Source organism: Leptonychotes weddellii, chromosome 6 (genome assembly GCF_054177405.1).
Source record: "Leptonychotes weddellii isolate Sample4059 chromosome 6, ASM5417740v2, whole genome shotgun sequence".
Taxonomy (NCBI): Eukaryota; Metazoa; Chordata; class Mammalia; order Carnivora; family Phocidae; genus Leptonychotes; species Leptonychotes weddellii.
The window spans coordinates 25148547-25166867 of NC_138374.1; the positions used below are offsets into that span (position 1 = coordinate 25148547).

The 18321-nt window shown below is 59.3% G+C and overlaps 3 protein-coding genes across 10 annotated transcripts in view; 1 reads left to right on the top strand and 2 right to left on the bottom strand.

The window, feature by feature from the left end:
* Nucleotides 1–48: 48 nt before the first annotated feature.
* LZTS2 (leucine zipper tumor suppressor 2) lies at nucleotides 49–10197 on the bottom strand. 4 transcript variants are annotated; one of them, XM_081823629.1, is made up of 6 exons: nucleotides 10041–10197; nucleotides 9300–9607; nucleotides 4256–4705; nucleotides 2965–3627; nucleotides 2197–2454; nucleotides 49–1395 (listed from the first exon to the last, which is right to left on the bottom strand). In XM_081823629.1, the coding sequence occupies exons 3-6, from the start codon at nucleotides 4661–4663 to the stop codon at nucleotides 712–714; spliced, it is 2013 nt and encodes a 670-aa protein (XP_081679755.1). In that variant the 5' UTR covers nucleotides 4664–4705; nucleotides 9300–9607; nucleotides 10041–10197; the 3' UTR covers nucleotides 49–711. The 4 variants fall into 4 exon arrangements, with proteins under 4 accessions (XP_081679755.1, XP_081679754.1, XP_081679756.1 ...); XM_081823628.1 differs by lacking the exon at nucleotides 9300–9607 and having other exon boundaries at nucleotides 10041–10194; XM_081823630.1 differs by lacking the exons at nucleotides 9300–9607; nucleotides 10041–10197 and adding an exon at nucleotides 7282–8619 and having other exon boundaries at nucleotides 2980–3627.
* A 2303-nt stretch (nucleotides 10198–12500) lies between these two features.
* On the bottom strand, nucleotides 12501–17492 carry TWNK (twinkle mtDNA helicase). 5 transcript variants are annotated; one of them, XM_031017282.2, is made up of 6 exons: nucleotides 17408–17492; nucleotides 15689–15815; nucleotides 15261–15524; nucleotides 15000–15107; nucleotides 14547–14688; nucleotides 12501–13678 (listed from the first exon to the last, which is right to left on the bottom strand). In XM_031017282.2, the coding sequence occupies exons 3-6, from the start codon at nucleotides 15380–15382 to the stop codon at nucleotides 13358–13360; spliced, it is 693 nt and encodes a 230-aa protein (XP_030873142.1). In that variant the 5' UTR covers nucleotides 15383–15524; nucleotides 15689–15815; nucleotides 17408–17492; the 3' UTR covers nucleotides 12501–13357. The 5 variants fall into 5 exon arrangements, with proteins under 5 accessions (XP_030873142.1, XP_030873139.1, XP_030873141.1 ...); XM_031017279.1 differs by lacking the exon at nucleotides 17408–17492 and adding an exon at nucleotides 15936–17401 and having other exon boundaries at nucleotides 15261–15501; XM_031017281.2 differs by lacking the exon at nucleotides 17408–17492 and adding an exon at nucleotides 15936–16128.
* A 101-nt stretch (nucleotides 17493–17593) lies between these two features.
* The window catches only part of MRPL43 (mitochondrial ribosomal protein L43), a 2889-nt gene continuing 2161 nt past the window's right edge, over nucleotides 17594–18321 (top strand). Inside the window, exons 1-3 of the mRNA XM_006746501.3 lie at nucleotides 17594–17791; nucleotides 17881–17987; nucleotides 18123–18318. Coding sequence (XP_006746564.2) covers nucleotides 17661–17791; nucleotides 17881–17987; nucleotides 18123–18318 — 434 coding nt within the window. The 5' untranslated portion in view covers nucleotides 17594–17660. The remainder of the gene's footprint in view (nucleotides 17792–17880; nucleotides 17988–18122; nucleotides 18319–18321) is intronic.

Below are 18321 nucleotides of genomic sequence, written 5' to 3' on the forward strand. Positions count from 1 at the left end.
GGGGAGGGGTCAAAGAAGTTCCCATAATCTCTACCTAGCACACTCATCTTTTTTTTAAAAACAAAAGATTTTTTAATTTTTTTCTTTGGGTTTGTACAAGAAATTTACAGTGTGGAAAAATATACAAGTGAAAACGAGGCCATAAACTTGGGTGTGGGGAGGGGCCACTTGGTCACAAACACAAATAAACAAGACAATGCTGAGTTCTTCCTTTGGTCTGACTACAGCCCCCTTGTCCCAGGAGAGAGGCTGCAGGGCTGGAGCCTGGGGGTCACATCCCAGTCCCAGCCCTGGCCCCCGACACGGGCAGGGTGGGGGCAGGCACATCTGGGGCAGCTGGCGCTGTCTGGCTCTCTCTGGCTTTGGGGTAGGGGAGAGTGTGGAAACGAAGGCGCCCCCCCCTCCTCCTCCCAGCCCCCTGGCGTCTGGGATGAATGCGCTTGGCAGAGTGGCAATGGCAGAAGGGGGGTGAAATGGGTCAAGCGAGCAGGAGCCTCTGCATGACCGTGAAACGGGGACCTTCAAGGAGTCTGATCTTGCTCATCCAAGTCGCAGGGCCGCCCCAAGGTCTTGGCAGAGGCCCAGAGGCCTGGATCCCAGGGGACGAGTGGTTCTGGGGCCCTCAAGACTTTGGGGACCCCCGTGGACCTGAGGCTCCCGCCACCTCCCCCCTTCGGCAGAGCTCCCCGCAGATCTGGGATGCCAAGGGCCCTAGATTTCGGTGGCGGTGATCTCCTCCAGGCAGATGCAGGGGGCCGGCTCGGCCAGGCCCAGCTCGGCGAGCTCCCGGGCCTCCAGCTCCAGGCTCAGCTGCCGCAGCTCCTGCTCCAGCTGCCGGTTGCGCCGGTACATCTGGATGTAGTTGTGCTGCAGCTGCTTCTGGTAGCGGATCACCTGCTCCTTCTCCGCCTGCCAGGCCAGCCGCTCCCCCTCGAAGCTGTCCCGCTGCTCCTCACCCCGCCGCCGCTCCCGCTGCAGCTCTGCCCGCAGCCGCTCCACCTGGGCGCGCAGGCTGCTCCCGACCCCGGCGGCCGCCCGCTGCGCCTTGGCCTCATCGCTCTCTGCCAGGAGGAATGGGTCGGCGGCGGCAGGTGACCCGGGGGCTTCCCGGAGTCCGGCCGCCTCGCTGTCCAGCTGGCCAGCTTTCTCTCGGAGCCGCTCGGCCTCCCGGCGGTGCTGCTGCAGCTCCTGGGAACAGGCCTCCAGCTCCAGCTCCCGAGCCCGGGCCGCCTCCTGCAGGCCCCGCGCCCGGCCCTCACTGGCCCGGAGCGCGCCTCGGGCCTCTCGCAGCGCCACCCGCAGGGCCACCAGCTCGCTGCCCTTCTGCACCAGCTCTGCCTGGGACTCCTTGAGCTGCTGCTTCAGCAGGGAGATCTCACCTGACTTCTGGCACACCTAGGGGTGGGAGGGGGCCGGGGAGGGGGGTGAGAAGGCTTCTCCCAGAGGGCCAGGCCCTGAGATCACACGGGGTGTTTGGGGAGAGCTTGTTTGATCGTGACACGCACGACACGGATGGAGACACTGAGGCGAGCCCGGTGACACGTCCAAGGCCACATATAAGCTAGTAAGCGGCCGACGTAAAACACAGACCCAGATCTTTTTCCTTCAAAGCAGGTGACTTTAAACCATCACAAAGGCCCAGGACTGGCTGGTGGCAGGTTTTGCAGGACTGGGAGCCACTGAGGGCAGTGACCGCACTTCCACCGGGAGGCGCCACGGCGTTTCGGTTAAAAGCGCAGATGATGGAGCCACAGGCCTGAGTTCAAATCTCAGCTCTGCCACTGCCTAATCGTAATTCTGGGCTCCAGCCTTCCTCATCTCAAAAATGGGGGTGTTAACAATAGCCGCCTCCCAGGGCTGTTCTGAGAATCGGAAGATCCACTCTAAGTAACGGCTAGAAAGTTCTGGGCGCGTAGCAGGCTCTACATTCTTATTGGTCGGGAGGCAGTGGATGGGAAGGCCACTGGCTACGTGAGCACTCGACCCGAGCAACGAGGAGACCTAAAACGGGGGCACAAGGGGACCCCCTCCCCGCCCCAGGAAGGGAGGTCAGAGGGAGATCTTCATCTCCCGGAGGTGAGGATGGGGAGGACCTCTGCGAGTAGCAGGCTGGGTGGGGGGTGTTAATGGCCGGACCCCTGGGCCCAGGGCTCGTCCCAGGAGGCCCCGCTCCCCGCCCCTCCCGGCCTGGCCCACCTCCCACTTGGTCTCCTCGAGCCGTGGCCCGAGCTCCTGCTGCTCCCGCTCGAAGGTGGCACAGCGCCGCTCTAGCTGCTCCCGCTCCTGCAGCAGCTGCGCGAAGTCGTCCTGCAGCTGCCGCTTCTCATGCTGCAGCTGGAACACCTGCAGCTGGAGCAGCTGGTGGGCCCGCTGCGCCCGCTGGGCCTGGGCTGCGCTGTCGTCCCGTGGCGGCTCCCGCTCCCGCGGCCAGTGCCGCTGCCGCTCCTCATACGCCTGGGGACAGAAGGCAGACCTGGGTGCCCCCCGCCCACTGCTCCCAGGTCACCGACGGCTCTTGGCTGGGCTCGGGGACCGGAGACGCCATCCAACCACTCAAGAATAATTACGGTAACTCTAGTCACAACCACTTCTAGGGTTCTCGGGACAATGTCCATGATAGCAAACGCCCCTGCAGAAATTCCTAGGCGCCGGGCGTCATTCTAAGTGCTCCACAGCCTCTGCCTTACTTAATCCTCATCCGAACCCCAGGAGGCCAGACATGTGCCCATCTCTAGCTGAGGAGAGCGAGGCTCAGCCCCGTGAAGTGTCTCGCTCAAGTCTGAGGACAGCCAACGGCGGTGCTGGCCGGGACCCCTCACCACTCCGCAGGTGAAGCCCGACAGCTGGGCCTCACCTGCCGCCCCCCCGCCCCCGCCCCGGGCACACACGGGAGTGCTCCCTGGACTCCCGGCTCCTGCGGCTGTCCGGCCGGACCACCCCCACCATCACTGCTGCTGACCACACCTGGCACACGGTCACCTCACTCTCGTCCAGACTGTCCCGCAGCTGCTGCAGCTCTGCCTCACGGTCGTGGAGCTTTCCTTCCAGGACACAGTGCAGCAGGGCCTCATCCGAAGGGGGTGGAGGGGGTGGGGGCGGGGGTGGGGAGCGCTCCCCACAGGAGCTGCTGTCAGGCGAGGCCCGGGCACCACTGCCCAAGAGCCCCCCAGCCACACGGCCTCCCAGGGAGCCTGTGCTCTTGCTGGAGGAGGATCGGCCACTGTCCGAGTGGGAGGGCCCAGTAGGGGCCCCTCGGGCTGGCCCGGGCAGTGCCCCCCGCGCAGGGCCGTGGGAGGGCAGGTGCCCGCCTGGGGAGTGGCTGGCTGGCTCCGCACCCCCGGTGCTGTAGGTGGGCAGGCTGGACAGTGAGTTTCGGCCGGAGTCAGACAGTGTCCCCGATGGGCAGCCGCTGGTCCAGCCACTCAGTGCCAGGGGTTTGTCAGCAGCCGAGGAGGAGGAGGAGGACGAGGACGAGGCAGGGCCCCCAAACAGCTGTGTCAGGCTGCCCTGGCTCCCAGACAGTCCGGCGGCCCGAGGACCCAGGAAGCTAGGTAGGGATGGTGCCCCTCGAGGTTTGGGCAGCACCGGCTTGAAGGCTGTTGGGCGGATCAGGATTTTCTCCATGTTCTGAAATGAGATGCCACGTGACACTGGGGATGAGCTGCCCAATCTTTCAAAGCCCTTATCATACTCCCTGCCCTCCCATCTGGGGTCCCCAATCCCCACACATTAATACTAATTGCTACCACCGCTGAGGGCCTCCTGATACCCTTTATGGCAAGCCACTTAAAAGGTTCACCGCTAATCATTACAACAGCCACACGAGCAAAATATTATCACTGTGCCCGTTTTACAGATGAGCAAATGGAGGCTCAGCAAAGTTAAAGGCCTCGTTCAGAGTCAGATGCGTAGCTGTCGCACAGTTACAGGAGTCTGAGCAGCTCACCTTTACTGAGCACGTGTTGTGGGACAGGCACTAGGCTCAACACTGACATACACTGTGTGATGGGATGCTCCCGACCATCTCAGGAGAGCTGACCTGGTGCCTCCACGTTGCAGATACAGAACCTCTGGCTCAGAAAGGCTAAGTGACTTCCCTGAGCTCATGCAGCTGGAATGAGGCAGAGCTGGGATTAGAACCCAGGTCTGGTGAATCTGCAGCCCACATTCTCTCCTCTAAATCGGCCCCCAAATTCCAGCTTCTTCAGGGGGCTCCTGATTCCACCCAGGCCCCAAAGGAAGGGCTGGTCCTTACCTTCTCCAGCTTTCCAGAGACAGGGATGAGCTTGGGTGGGGGGCCGCGGAGATGGGCATTGCGTGCCCGCTGTTCTCGGGCATCCTCAATGTCACTGCTCGGGCTGGAGGGTGACTCTGTCCGGAAGTCCTCGTTGATGTAGGTGAAGCTGGTGCCAGGGACGGTCTTCCGAGGGGGCACAGCTGGGCACAGCGGCTCCTGTGCCTCATAGCCACCCCGGAGCAGGCCATCCTGCTGGCGGAAGAAGGTGGGCCCAGGGGGGCCATGGTGGCGGGGAGGAGCTGGCCCCCCAGGGCAGGGCCGGCCTGAGATGAGGCTGCTCACGCTGCCCATGGCTGGAGCTTGTGGGGCAGTGGTGGCCTCAGGAGCGGGCTCGAGTGGCACTGGCAGAGTCTGCACAATGGCCATGGCGACAGAGGCTCAGGCCTGGCCAAGGGCCTCCGGGGGAACCTGTGAGCAGGGCAGTGGCGTCAGAGTCCCTTCACCTTGAGGCCCCTCCCTATACAAGTGCCCGAGTCCCTCTCCTGACCCCTTGTCCCACGTCAAACAGCCTCCTGAGATCGGTACAAGCCCTGATCCCCGAAGGCTCCTTCTCCAAGCACTGGCATGAAACTCGGGTCTTCCTGGGATCCAGATCACCGTCCAACTCTGGTCTGAGCAGTGCTAAGGGCTGACCTTACCAAGCAAGGAAGATGAGGGGAAGGGAGGCCTGCTGGTGACGCAGTGCCCCGCCCAAACCTGCATCCCTCACAGAATTCGGGACTCAAGTTTAGGAGGGAGTTCTCTACCAGCTCCCAGCACAGGTTTCTGGTCCCCTGGGACAGGTGGCCTCATTAGAGGGCACTTGGGGCAGAGGCAACCTCAGGGACACAGTCAGCAACTCAGATGGTAATTAGGGAATAAAGAGCCAAGGCCAGGCAGCGCCCAGCCTCCCCCAGCTGGGCCTGTTTCTCCCAGACGGAGAGGCGGCAAGGATGGAGCCGGCCAAACAAGAAACCCAGAGCTTTTAGGGAGCCCACACGTGCCCTCTGGGGTCTCCTGCCTTCTAGAGGTGGATGCGGGCTCCTGCTTGCTTCCATGACAACTCCGAGCCTTACCACACCCAATCAGTCTGGCCTAAAGGAGCCTACACAGGCCTGCGGCCAACCTCTGGTTCTGTGAAACCATCCGGCTTTAGACAGTCTCCAGAGTAGCCCCGAGGGGATGAGGGTGAAAGCCCCACCATCACCTCTGGCAGCTGCTCTCAGATCTCACTTCCCTGGAACCCAGGGAAGAGGGCTCCACCTCCCCAGGCTCTGCTCCTTCCTGGAAGGGGACAGCGAGTCTCCACCCTGAACTCCCTCCCCAGGCCTGAGGCCGAAGAGCAGGACTCAGGCATCTGCTGAAATCATCATGCAGAGTGGGGGCCAAGAAGTGGACAGAGAATTGCGTAGGAACAGGAGTTTGTGTCTGTACTTATTGGTGTGTGTGAGACTGTGCACAGGCGCGTGGAAATGCGTCTGTGAAAATGTGTGAAAACATCATGAATGCGCCTGTGTGAGTATATGTATGTTTGAATAGTTGTATCAGTACATTCCTATTATTCATGTGTGTGGATTAATATGTCATAAAAGAGTACGTGTGTGCTTCGGGATCCCTCAGAAAATACGCACAAGTAATAACTGCATATAGGATAAGTGAATTCGTGGTGTATGAGTGCAACTCTCTGAGTGTCTTTGGATAGATGTCCCTTCAGATACACGAGTTTATATGTTAACTCCCCCTGCATCTTACACGAGCATACGAACAGGAAAGTGAGTGTGCACAAGTGTGTACAGAGGAGTGTGTGTATGTGGATAGAGCATGTGTGAGAGTGGGTGGGAGCCTGGGTGGCAAGCAGGGCCAACTGGGTGAGCAGGAGCCTGGTTCTTGTCACTCACTGGAGTGTGGGGAAAGGAGAGACACATTATCTGACTCCTTTGGTCTATCCCCCTTCTTTCTTGCTTGTATTCCACTAGGCCCACCCTCCACCTCCCCGCTCGAGTCAAAGGACCCTGAGAACCAGGAAGGTATCCAGACTGAGGGTGGAGGAGCTAGGGCTTGGGACCTGGGGGAGAGCAGAGCGCACCCACCAAGTGCCAGCCCTGGGCTAAGCAGATGGCACACCCCATCTCCTGCCCTCTCCCACACCACTCCAGGGCACGGAGAAAGCTGTGGGGAAGGGGCTTCTTAGGGGGCAATGGAGGCTGGCACCTCTGTCTGCATTTGCCCACTTCAGTGAGCACTGAGAAAGTGAGAAGTAAGGGGAGGAGAGAGACAGACTCAGAGAAAGACAGGGACCCAAAAGACAAGAGACAAAGACTCAGAGAGGCCCCAGGGTCAGGCAGACAAGGAGACAGGCTGACCCAGTGAGTCTGGGCCCCTGAATCCCACGGAGCCAGAGGCCCCTAAACCCAGAAGAGATATAAAAACTGGGCCCTGAGAGCCAGACACTCAGGGAGCCAGAGCCAGGCCTCTGGAAAGCCAGGCCCAGCCAGCCGGGCTCCAAGAGCGGGAGCCCGAGAGAGAAGGAGGGGCAAGTGGAGGCTCCATTTTGAGAAATGCGTTGTGGCTGTAGGAAAGGGAACCCCTGGCTCTCCCCAGCACTCCCTGAGTAATCACTCTGGCCCAGCGCACACACACACACACACATACACACACACACACCCTTAGTGGGCTGGGGGCAGCCGAGCGCTGGGTTCAGCCAGGGTCCCGGGCAGGTCTGGCTAAGCTGAACTCCCACAGACCTGTTTTGGAGCTGAAGAGTTGGGGAAAGTCTCCCCCCACCAAACTCCAAAGACCAGTCAAACGGGATCAAGTCTGGGATCACGAGTTCCCATTCCGCGACAGGAAGCCGGAGCCCCCAACCCACCCTCCAGAGCAACCCCCCCCTTTCTCCGCTTCCATTAAGTGGGGTCGGCTGGGGGATGCCGCCTCCCCACCCGCCCTCCGCCGCGCAGAAGTTGGGGGCGCCCCCAGGTCGCCTCCCAGCCCCGGCCCCCCCTCACCTCCGCCGCGCCGCTCCATGCTCAGCCCCGGGCCGCCCCCAGCGCTCCACAGGCTTGCCGCCCGGCTCCAGCCCGCGCGCGGCCACTCGGAGCCGCCCGGCCCGGCCCGGCCCCGCCTCCGCGGCGCCCCCGGCCCGACCGGCCCCCGTCCGGCCCGAGTGGGCGGCGCAGCGCGGGGGAGGGGTCCGAGGGGCGTCCCCGCCCCGGGCGCGGACACGCGCAGGCACCCCGCGTCACGCGAGGCCGGCCGGGCGCACGCGGGGACCGCGCCACGGGACTCAGGATTCCCCCCCTCCCCTCGAAGCCCGGTCGGCTCAGGACTCGGCGGCGGCGGCGGGTCACCCTCTACCCCTACTCGGGCCCCGGGGCCAGCGGCAGCTGGTCATTGTTCGAGCACAAAGGGCCGGGCGCCACAGCGGCCGCCCTTCCCCCTCCGCTCCTCGATCGAAGCCTGCCCCGCAAGACACACTCTCCGGTTTCGGAGTCCGGAGCGGGGCGCCGAGGGTCAGCTGCCCCCCCAACCCTCCCCGGCTGCCGGGCCCTTGCTCCCCAGGACCGGTCGGGGACCCCGGCTCGGGCCGTGCCTGCCCCACCCCCAGCGGTTGATAGAGGCATATTCGGATTTGCGGAGGTGGCGCCACCTGGCGACACATTCGGAGAATACACCGTCACCCCCCCAGCCCTGGGGGCCCCTACCCGGCTCCCCAGCACTGTACCCTCTCGACCCCGCGAGCCCAGGCCTGTCCCGGGCGCGGCTGTCTGCTCCCCAACCTTCCTTCAGAATCATTTGTTAAGACAGAGGTCATTGCTGGGAGAGCGGCAGCCCCTGCCCTCCCTCCCCAACAGTCACTGGGTTGAGGCGGTCCAAACCTACAGTCCGAACCTACACCAGCCTCACAGCTGACAACACTCCTCTGTCTTCTCAGGGTCACAGATATTCTCACCCTCTTGCAAACAACACAGTCTTCATAACACCCACACGACCTTTCCCACATTCAGTCCCCTGCAGCCACAATCACACAGTCTCATCCATCACGTGGTTCCATGTTCCTTCTTTCCATAATCTTTCAGGCCAACTCACACACAAACTGTCACACATCTTGTTGTGCAGAGTCTTTCACATAGACTCAAAGGCCTTCCTACCGAGGCACAATCTCAAATGGGCTTCCTCTCCTAAGCATCTTTCACACATTGGTGGTCTCATTCAGACAACTTACACATACACGTGGTGTTTCACAAACATTCTACCACACAGACTTTCCCCGAGGGGTCTCTGTGCCCCAGTCAGGTCAGCGAATGCCCACAGCCCTGGACAAGGACCGCCTCCCACCCCCTACTTGCATCCCCACCCCCAACGCCAAGGCCTGCCAGAGCTCCTCTGCCCCAGGAAGGAGCATCCCCCCCTTCCAGGCCACAGCCCTGGCCGGCTCTCAGCTCTATTTTTAGCTCTATGGAAAGGGGTTGTTTTTCTTTCTTTTTCCCTGGAAAGGGAGACATAGCCCAACCACCCTCAGGCTCACCCCAGACCCTGATCCTCACAAGAACAAACTGAGCCCCCCCCCGTAGAGACCCCTCCTCTGGCCTTGCCCTGATCCCAGCCTCTTGGGGCACCAGGAGCCTCCTCCCCTTTCTGGCAGCCAGCCCAGAAGCTCAGGCAGCAGCTGGGCTCAGCATGTGTGGAGGGGTGGAGGGTGGGGCAGAGAGGGAGGCAGAGGGCCGCTGCCCACTCCCTCATTCCCTGGGAGAGGGGGTTCATCCTCCCTTCTAGGGCAGGGAGATGGGCCCACTCCCGTACTTAGGGCACATTTACCCTCGTGCATTCTCTGGGAAAGGAGGACACCCACTCTTGCACGAGTGGGCTTTCTGTTCGTACAGTGAGGGGAGGAGGTCCCAGTTCTGCAAGGAGGGGTGGTGGCAGGAAGGGGACCACCGGCGCTCAGGCAGCTGCTCCCCAGACTGGAGGTATGGGGCGGGGGTTGCCGTACGCTGCCATCAAAAATAGCGCCCTCCTCCGATACCTTCAGGGATGAGGGCACCATGAACGCGTTCGGGTGAAAGAAGGAGCGGAGCCCAGGTAACCCCACCGAGCCCTACAGTCTTCAGTCTTGCGCTACCCCGGACTCCAGGGGGCGTTGTGCTCCCATTTCTGTGGGAAGGCTTAACATTTCTTGAGGCGGAGAATGGAATACAGCCCGACAGGAGACCTCGCAGACTCGCCCAGGACTGGGGAGGCAGGTCCTCGCCCTGATGCGGGGGTGGGGAAGCACAGCCCACTTGTCTCCGAAGCGATCACGTGCTCGGCGCCTGTTTACGTCTTAGTCTTCACCTGTGGGCGGCCAGGAAGCAGGAACCTCCGGAGGTGTCCCACCCGGCTCGCCCCCGTCGGCCGGGCAGCCCTTTTCTCCCACCCCCGTCAAGTACGCGACAGCAGAGCACCTTGTCCGCTGGGGGTCCGTGTGGGCCCGTGGCGCTGCTCCAGGGACTGCAAGGGTAACCCACTGGGCGCGTCCTTTCCTGAGTGCACGTGTGTTCGTGTGTCCCAAGTGCGTGGGTCTGTGTGCGCGCGTGTGTGGACCCCTCGGTGTGAGTTTCCGTCTCGGTTCCCTGTTCAGGCTCCCCGCGTGCACCCCCGCCCCCACCCCAGAATAGGACCCCCTCCTCACTCCAACCCCCGGCTTCCCCAGACCGGGAAAGTTCGCTCCGGAGCCGGGATGTGCCGGAGGCTGGAGTTCCGACACCTCCACGGCCCCACCACTCACCCAGCGCCACCTGCGCCGCGGCTCCAGCTCCCGCCCGGCTCCTGCTCCAGCGCGGGCACCTCCTCGCCGCGGATCTGCCGGCTCCCAGCCGGCTCCCAGCCAGCTCCGGGCTCCGGACTCCGGGCGCCTGCCTGGCCCGGCCTGGTGGAGCGGGGCGGGGCGGCTGAGGCCGCGCCCCCGACCCAGGGAGGGGAGTGGTCTGCCCAGCACCCCCGCAACAGCCGACCCGGTACCCAGCCCAGCGGTAGCTCGACGGTGGCCTGAGGCTGCCCCTCTGGCCTCCGACTTCACAGCTTTCTGGATTTGGTTTTCGACCTGGGGAAGGGACGAGCAGCACGTGACCGAGAACTAAACTACCTGGCCGCCCTAACCAAGTTGACGATAGGGCTTTACTGCCCCTGCCCTGCCCTGTAGGGAGCCAAACCGGGTCCACTCTCAGCTCATTCCCCGGGAACAAGGAAAACCCCTAGGAAGCAGACAAAGACGGCTCGGGTTTCACCAAAACAGACCCCGCCCCACCCTGCGGTCGGTCGGAACTGCCCTAGCAGAACCAGCACCACCCCTCCCCCGGAGTAGGTGTCTGCCCAGGTGAGCATGTTTGCCAGTTCTGGCCCCCCCCCAGAGCATAGCCAGGCTTCCCTTCGACTCATGAAATTCCACCCACAGGCACAAACAGGAAGTTGCCCTGTATTGCAGGGAGGCACCTAGGGCTCCCCCCGTGGCACCCAAAGCAGCCTGTGGGAAGGCACAGACTGTGGTATCTACAGGTATCTGGGCCATACTTGCAGCGTGAGTACTTGGGCAGCAGGAGTCCAGTGAATTTAGTCTCTTCTCAAACCCACCTGTAGTAAAGAAGCTACTGGAGGACCCAAGATGCCCCCTCACAGATAAAAATGACACTAAATCTGAGGACAGGGCTGCAGATCCAGCTGGACCCTGCTTGGCCAAGCCCTTCCTGAACTCTCAGGGAGATTCTTAATATTCAATTGGATATAGGCAGAGCCCAGGTAATTTGCCTCAATCCACTCTGGTTGGGTATAGGGACGTGGCTCCCAGGGACCTTACATAGGACCCAGGGATCCCCCACTGCTCTCTAGGCTCCAGAGACTCCTGAACATACTTTAGTCTTGATGTGAGGAGTTTAAGACAGGTGTGCAAAGGAATGTGTGTAGGGGGTGTGGCTGGGGGAGCATTAACTTCGCCTCCCATCATTCTGGTTTGTGCTGTGTGTGGGGGAGTCTGCTAGGAGTGTAGGGCAAGACAGACAGGCAAGTGTGTATCTATCCTCTATCCCCAATTGGCAGAGACCTCACAAAGGCCCTAATGGAAATCCCTCAAGGATTTCCTGAGAACACACCAGGCGTTCCCAGTAGACCAGAATCCTTAGAGGTAGGAATGACCCGGTGGCGTGCATCTGGAAGGTATGGCTGACGTTCAGTGTTACAGAACCTGGATGAGGCATAGACCAGCCAGCGGCTGGGAATGATTACTGCGGGATTAGGAGGCCTGGCTCCAGCCAGTCTGGGAGAGACCCCCAAGAAGGGAGGCCCTGGAGGAGCTACCCCCTCCCTCCCCTGCAGGTTCTTCCCCAGAGAACAGCTTTGTTCCAGGGTCTGTTTCAGGAGACAGTTGTAGCCACAGTTCTCACATACAACAGACCAGAGACCCCAGAGCCTTCCACAGGGCCCCAGAAGCAGCCCCCTTAGGTGGACTGGGAGAACTTGGTAAGGCAGACCTGCTTCAAGGGAGCAGGAAACCTCTGCTCACCCTTACAAAAGCCTTCTCCCCAGCCCCCTCAGAACATCTTGCATTCTGACTATCCTTGCATGCAAATCTAAAGGGAAAATGGGACTTTAGGCTATCACAGGAAGTGAGATGGGAAAGTGCCCTCATTTAGGACTATTTCTGACAAGGCCTCTAACTTTACAATCTCCTTCAGTACTTGTTACAAATGAGGAATCCTGTACCTTTCCTCAGACCTTCAGAATTAAAAACGTCTGTATGCGTGTTTATTGGGGAGAGAGTAGGCCCTAGGTTCTGCATTTTTAAAGAGTCCCAGGAGTTCTGACACATACGAACGTAAGAGAAATAGTGTACAAGGACGAGGGAAATGGATGGGGAGCCAGATAAGACACTGAGCATGTGTCCACACTGAGAGGTCAGTGAGTGGCTCGTATCACCTAGGGACAGCCGGTCAGGCAGGGCCTAGGCATGTGGCCCAGTGACCCACACCTCTGCCAGGGATTACATGGAGATCCTCAGGGAAGATAGGGATAAAGAGGCACCATCCTGTCATCCCTAAGCCAAGAAGAGGCGTAAAGGGATGTGTGGGTCAAGGCCCTTTAATGCCCCTGCTTCCTTGGGAGTGCACAGCTCAAAGACTCCCTATTCAAATCAAGAGGAAAATCCCGTTATAGACTGGGGAGACATCTGGTGGACAAATAAGAAAAAACACAGAAACAAAGGCAATGGAAAATTTTTTTCAGTAAAACTAGAAAAGGCTCTACAAAAAGTCATGACTGTGTCCACTCCAGTGGTCTGAGGCAGCATAACATGGAATCAGTGTCCAGGTGGCAGGCACTCTGGGTTCACAGCTTTCTTCTCCAGCCAGTTCCACCTTTGGGGCCCTGATATTACAGGGCCAAGCACCTAGGATCCAATGGTAGCGAGTGCCACCACATGGCAGGGTCCAGAGGAGGCAGCAGAGTATGATACCCACCGTGTATCACCCTGTGGCTCCAGAAACCTAGGCTGGAGTTTTGGCAAGAAGTCCTCTATTCCCCTCCAGGTTCAGGGGGCCTGAACCCAGGGCTTTGCACTCAATTTGCTCATTCCCACCACAGGGCCTGTGTGTCTAATTTTCCCTCTGCTTGGATCCCTCTTTCTCCAGGTGTTCACATGGCTCAATCCTAGTTCTTTAGGCCCCATCTCCAGGGTCCTCTGCTTAGAGATACCTATTCAGACCTTAAACTAGCCTGTAAGCACTATTGCATTACTGTTTTTTCTTCATAGTATATCTCACCGTTTGACACTGTTTTGTATTATTTTTCTTGTCTCCCTCACCAGATCGTGGGTTCTAGAGAAGCAGGGGCCTCACCTGTCTTGTCAGTGCTGTATACGGCACACTGGAGGCTCTCAGATATCTGTTAAATTGAATTCTCTCAGTATGGAATTCTGCCCTAGGTTAGGCCCCTCTGACGGAGGAGGGTCCCTAGCTTAGGACCACAGGACAGAGGTAGCCTTAGCAGAGGGCTAAGAAAGTCTGTGTCCCAGCCTGTTCTGTCAGGCTCATTTCAGTGTCCAGCTCTGCACTGCCTTCACCTTGAGGGCTTGGAGGGGTCTGGCTGGTAGGGGTGGTGGGCCTGACCCAAGCAAGTCTTGGAGTTCTGGGGCACAGCCCCCTTTTTGCCAGAAGAAGGCTTTTTGGTCACTAGCCCATTGTCATCCTTGACCTTCTTGAGCCGAGCCTTGCTCTTTGGTGGTATGGAGAAGGTGAGAGAGCTCTTGTTGAATTCCAGTGGGAAGACACCTACATCTCCATCAAAGCGGTTCTTGGACACCTGCAGATACCGTTTCCCTGGACCAGTTACCAGCTTCCTGTCCTGTAGAATCAGAACGTTGTCCGCTTCTTGGCTTGCCTGGGGGATGGGGGCAGAAGGAGGAAGAGCAGTGAGAAGCAGAAAGAAAGGCTGAAGGTCCAGGGAAGAATGGCAAAGCTCCCTGAACTACTGACCATGATGCTGGGGCCACCTGTCTTTCAGTTCCTTGACTACCTCACTGCCCCGGACTCCTCTGCTTGTGACACTTCTCCACAGCTCACCACCCCACTCAACCCCAGCTTATCGTTCAGGTCTCGGTCTGAATGTCACACTTCATCAGAGACCATTCTTGATCCCCATAAAGAAAGAACCACCATCTTTGCACTTCTGTGTCACTCTCTTCCCCAGCTCCATGTTTGTTCCATGGTGGCATAGTTTGTGCTCCTCACCCTGGATTCCCTGTGCCCAGCCCAGGCCTAGCATGTAACAAGCACTCAGCGTATCCCTGGAAGCTCCAGGACCGGGTTAGTCCTGCTGCCCAGAAAGCCCTCCCATTTATTCGATTATTTAACACTTACTGTCTGCCAGAACTCAACCCAACCTCTTTTGATACCTTCTCTCCCCTAATGGGCAAGGAAGTCTCTCCAGATGTCCAGGCTGACTCAGATGTCTCATTGTTCCCCAAATACCTATGTTGCCTATCATAGCTCTTATACTGAGTTATAATCACTGTCTCACTATTTTCCCCACTGGACGATGTGAGCTCCGATGTGAAGGCAAAGGACCAACTATTATCAGCCTTTATATTCCTAGCACATGTGTTCCTCATGTCATGGCCCCAGAGGCAGCTGTCTCCTGCCTCTTCCAGGTGGACAGTCAAGATGATTTAAGGCTGAATGAAGGCCATCCCTGGTCACACCTGTCCCCTCTACTCTCCAAAACTTGGGCTCCTCTAAAGGCCACTTACTTTGGCTGAACCAAAAATTGATGCTGTCTGCAGTTCCTTATCATCATCCTCCTTCCGGGGATGAATGACCAGTGTCACATGGCAGCTATTGTCTGTTGCAAACTTTCGAAAGGCCCCAACGATGTAGTCTTGAGCTGCAATCCTGCCCCAACCCCATCAAAGTAAAGACATTATCAGACATAGAGAGAAGGACAAGAACATACCCATACGCGATTCATTCACATCTCCCCACAAACCGCCCCAACCCACTCTACCCAAGGACTCACACTTAGGTCCCTATCCATACTTCCTACTGCCACAACCCACACCTCTATGAGACGGAAATACGTATGGGGTGGTGTGTGCAAACACACATGTCAGAAAACAAAAGAGTACAGTGTGCGTGCCTAGGGGCCAACTGCGTGAGAAGAATTGCATGTTCAAGTGGGTTCCAGAGAGACAAGAGGATGTCACCTGTCTGTGGACAGCTGCTCATGCCCCATCATGAACTGCAGATTGTCGATGACCACATGACAAATGTCATAGACGTATACTGCATGTTGCATTGTGTCTATTACAGTCCTGGGAAGAGGAAAAGGCAATGAATTCAAGAGTCAATTACAAGTAGTCTCTTTAAACCATCCCAGCAGAAAAGCCAGCATTCCTGAAAATTCTGTTGGGGATCTGTTCTCCTGCCCTTCCATTCTTTGAAAACCCTAGGCCTTGGAATCTTACCTGATGCTCTGCTGCCCATGAAAAGTCATGAAATAGAGAGGCAAGTCCTCAAAGCGGTCTGCCCACTCGTCGTATTTGTCCAGTTGCTCTTCTAGCCGCCCCACAGCGAACTGTGTCAGCATGACCCGGGCTAGTCTCACGTTGCTGATCTCAAAGCTACCCCAGAGTGTGTTTACCCCCTGGGTACACAAATCCAGGGCATACTCACTGATGAATGTCGTCTTTCCACTGCCAGTTGGCCCTGCAGGGGGGTTGAACACAGACCTGGGTGAGGGAGGAAAGTTCTACCCTTAAAACCAAGACCTGGAGCAAGGGCTTCAAAGTTGGGAGAAACCTCCTCTTTAAGATTTGCCATGGCCCAAACCCACATGCTTTTGTCGCCTGATCCTTTGCCTCTTACCCCAAGTAGTGATTTCCCAAGGGCTCACCTGTGAAGACTGTCAGCTCCCCCTTCCGATGTCCCTTCAAGAGACGATTGAGGTCTGGGAAGCGGCTCCAGCGGATGCCAGCTGCCTGCTCCACATTTGACAGTTCTCCTAGCACCTCCTCCCGAAGCTGCCGGAAAGACACGATAGACTTGTGCCACGCAGGCAGGGCAGTACGCAGAATACGAGAAAGATTTAAGCCTTGGTTCAGGGCCTCCAGGGCACGGGGCTGCTGGTCCCCAGGCCGTACCAAGGAGCATCGCTTGGGATTCAGTTTTCGGGCAAACAACTTGGCAGCTTCCCAGGACCGAAGGTCATCTCCCAGCCAGAGCACAATACGTCGAAACTGTTCAAGGTAAGGGAGCAAGGCAGGGGGTAAGCAGGCAGTTCCTCGGGGTAGGGCAAGGGTGGGCAGTCCTGTGGATTGGTTCAAGGCCAGGCTGTCCAGCTCTCGACCTGTCAGTACCACCTCAACATCTCGCCGACTGATCAGTGGTAACCCAAACAGATTGTGGTAGACACCAGGCCGGGGAATGGTGGTTTCCTTATAGTGCACTTCATCTCCCTGGACTTCAGCACTTAGTAGCTTCAGGCCTCTTAATCCCAAACCTCCAGGGGAGAGCCAAGGGAAGACAAGGCTGCGAGCAGGCCGCAAATACCGCACACTGAAACGCCTGAGTGTGTCATCTGTCACTTTGGTAAGGCCAAACATCACACGAGCCAGCTGGGCCTCCTCTGGTTCGGGCAGCTCCCAGAGAGGTATGGCTCGGTCCCAGATCCTCTGGACCTCCTCACTGTCCTCAGCTTCTGGGGCCTCACCAAGCAGGACCCCCTCTCTGGCCCCATCCCCTCGCCCCTCCACGCTGGCCTGGAAGTCTTCCCAGCTGCCCTCTGCTAGGCTGGTCATGCAGAGAAAGCGGCCTGTGGTCTTGTCAATGAAAAGGCTGAAGGAAGCAGTAGCACCAGTCTGGTCCTTGAGCTGCAAGGCCTTCACAAAGGGGCTCGGTGCCCGCAGGCAGCTGTGGCCATCCTGGAAGGAGATCCCATGTGCCCTCAAATATTGGCGGATTTCAGTTGCAGTTACAGGCAACACTGGTACCTCCAAGGCTGGGAGAGCCTCCTTCCTGTACCGTCTTCGAGGAGAGCCTGGGACCAAGCTTCTGGGCAGGCCCCTCCGACCCATCCACTCCCCACGCAGGGGTAGCAGGATACGGAGGGGGTACCCACCTCGAAGGAGTACCCACATTCCTAGTCAAATCGAGGAAGTCACTAACTGAAATGCCTTCCGTCCCTGGTTTGGGTGCCTTCGCTAGGTCAGACCCTAGGGATCCTCTGCACAGCACACTCTACAGAGCCCACTCGAGGTGGCTTCTTTCTTCCAACTTGTCCCTCATAAACATCTCTCTGAACCCTCTTCAGCCCCTCTGCATTGCTACTTCACATCTACGCCCATCTTTCACGTCCGTGGGCCTCTATCCGGCTCTACCTCTATGGCCCCGCACAGCCACCGCCTCACCGCTCTACTTTCTCTAGATCATCTCTTCACCACTCCCGCCCGGCCAAGGGATCTCCTCGTCGTTGCCATCTCTACCGCCGCCTGCGTCGTTCCTGACCCCAACGCGCTAGCCCCCAAGGGGAGGCCCTCTTCGCCGCTCCTTCCCTCAAAGGGGACTCGCCACGACCAGAGCGCCACCGGGGGCTCCCGCCAGTCCCCGCGCTCACCTCGCCCCCGCGCCCGCGTCCTCCCTCGGCTCTTCTGACAGAAGCTGCGCGGCTCGCGACCCAGACCGCGCGTCACTACCCTCCCCTCGCCCCTCTCGCCCGCAACGCGGTTCACTGGCGCGCCTCGCGCCGCGACCGCGGAAGCAAAACTCCCGGCCGCGGGTGTTCCCGGAACCGGAAGCTTCGGCGTTCGTCTCGCTCCCCACCCCCGCCGCCCCTCCAGGCTGGCCTGGGCGACCTGGGCGCTGCGGCCATGACGGCGCGCGGGACCCCGAGCCGCTTCCTGGCCAGTGTCCTCCATAACGGGCTGGGGCGCTACGTACAGCAGCTGCAGCGTCTCAGCTTTAGCCTCAGCCGCGATGCGCCGTCGTCTCGTGGCGCCAGGTGACCTGGGCGAAGGGCGCGGGGTGCTCTCCGGGCTGAGGTCGCCCCGGGTCAGGGGTCGCTGTGCTTACTCTTCTCGGCTTCGTCAGGGAGTTCGTGGAACGAGAGGTGGCCGACTTCGCCCGACGGAACCCGGGGGTCGTGATATACGTGAACTCGCGGCCGTGCTGTGTGCCCAGAGTAGTGGCCGAATACCGTGAGTGGGGCCGGACGAGGGCTGGAGGGCGCCTGCGGGCGGGTTGCGGGGGTGGAGACTGGGCCCGCTCGCCTTCCTCTGGTCTGACCCCTGATCCATCCGCTTCCTCTCTTCCGACCCCCTTCCTTCGGCCAGTTAACGGGGCAGTGCGCGAGGAGAGCATCCACTGCAAGTCAGTCGAGGAGATTACGACGCTGGTGCAGAAGCTGGCGGACCAGTCGGGCTTGGACGTGATCCGCATCCGCAAGCCCTTCCACACGGACAGCCCTAGCATCCAGGGCCAGTGGCACCCCTTCACCAACAAACCGACGACGCTGGGTGGGCTGCGCCCGCG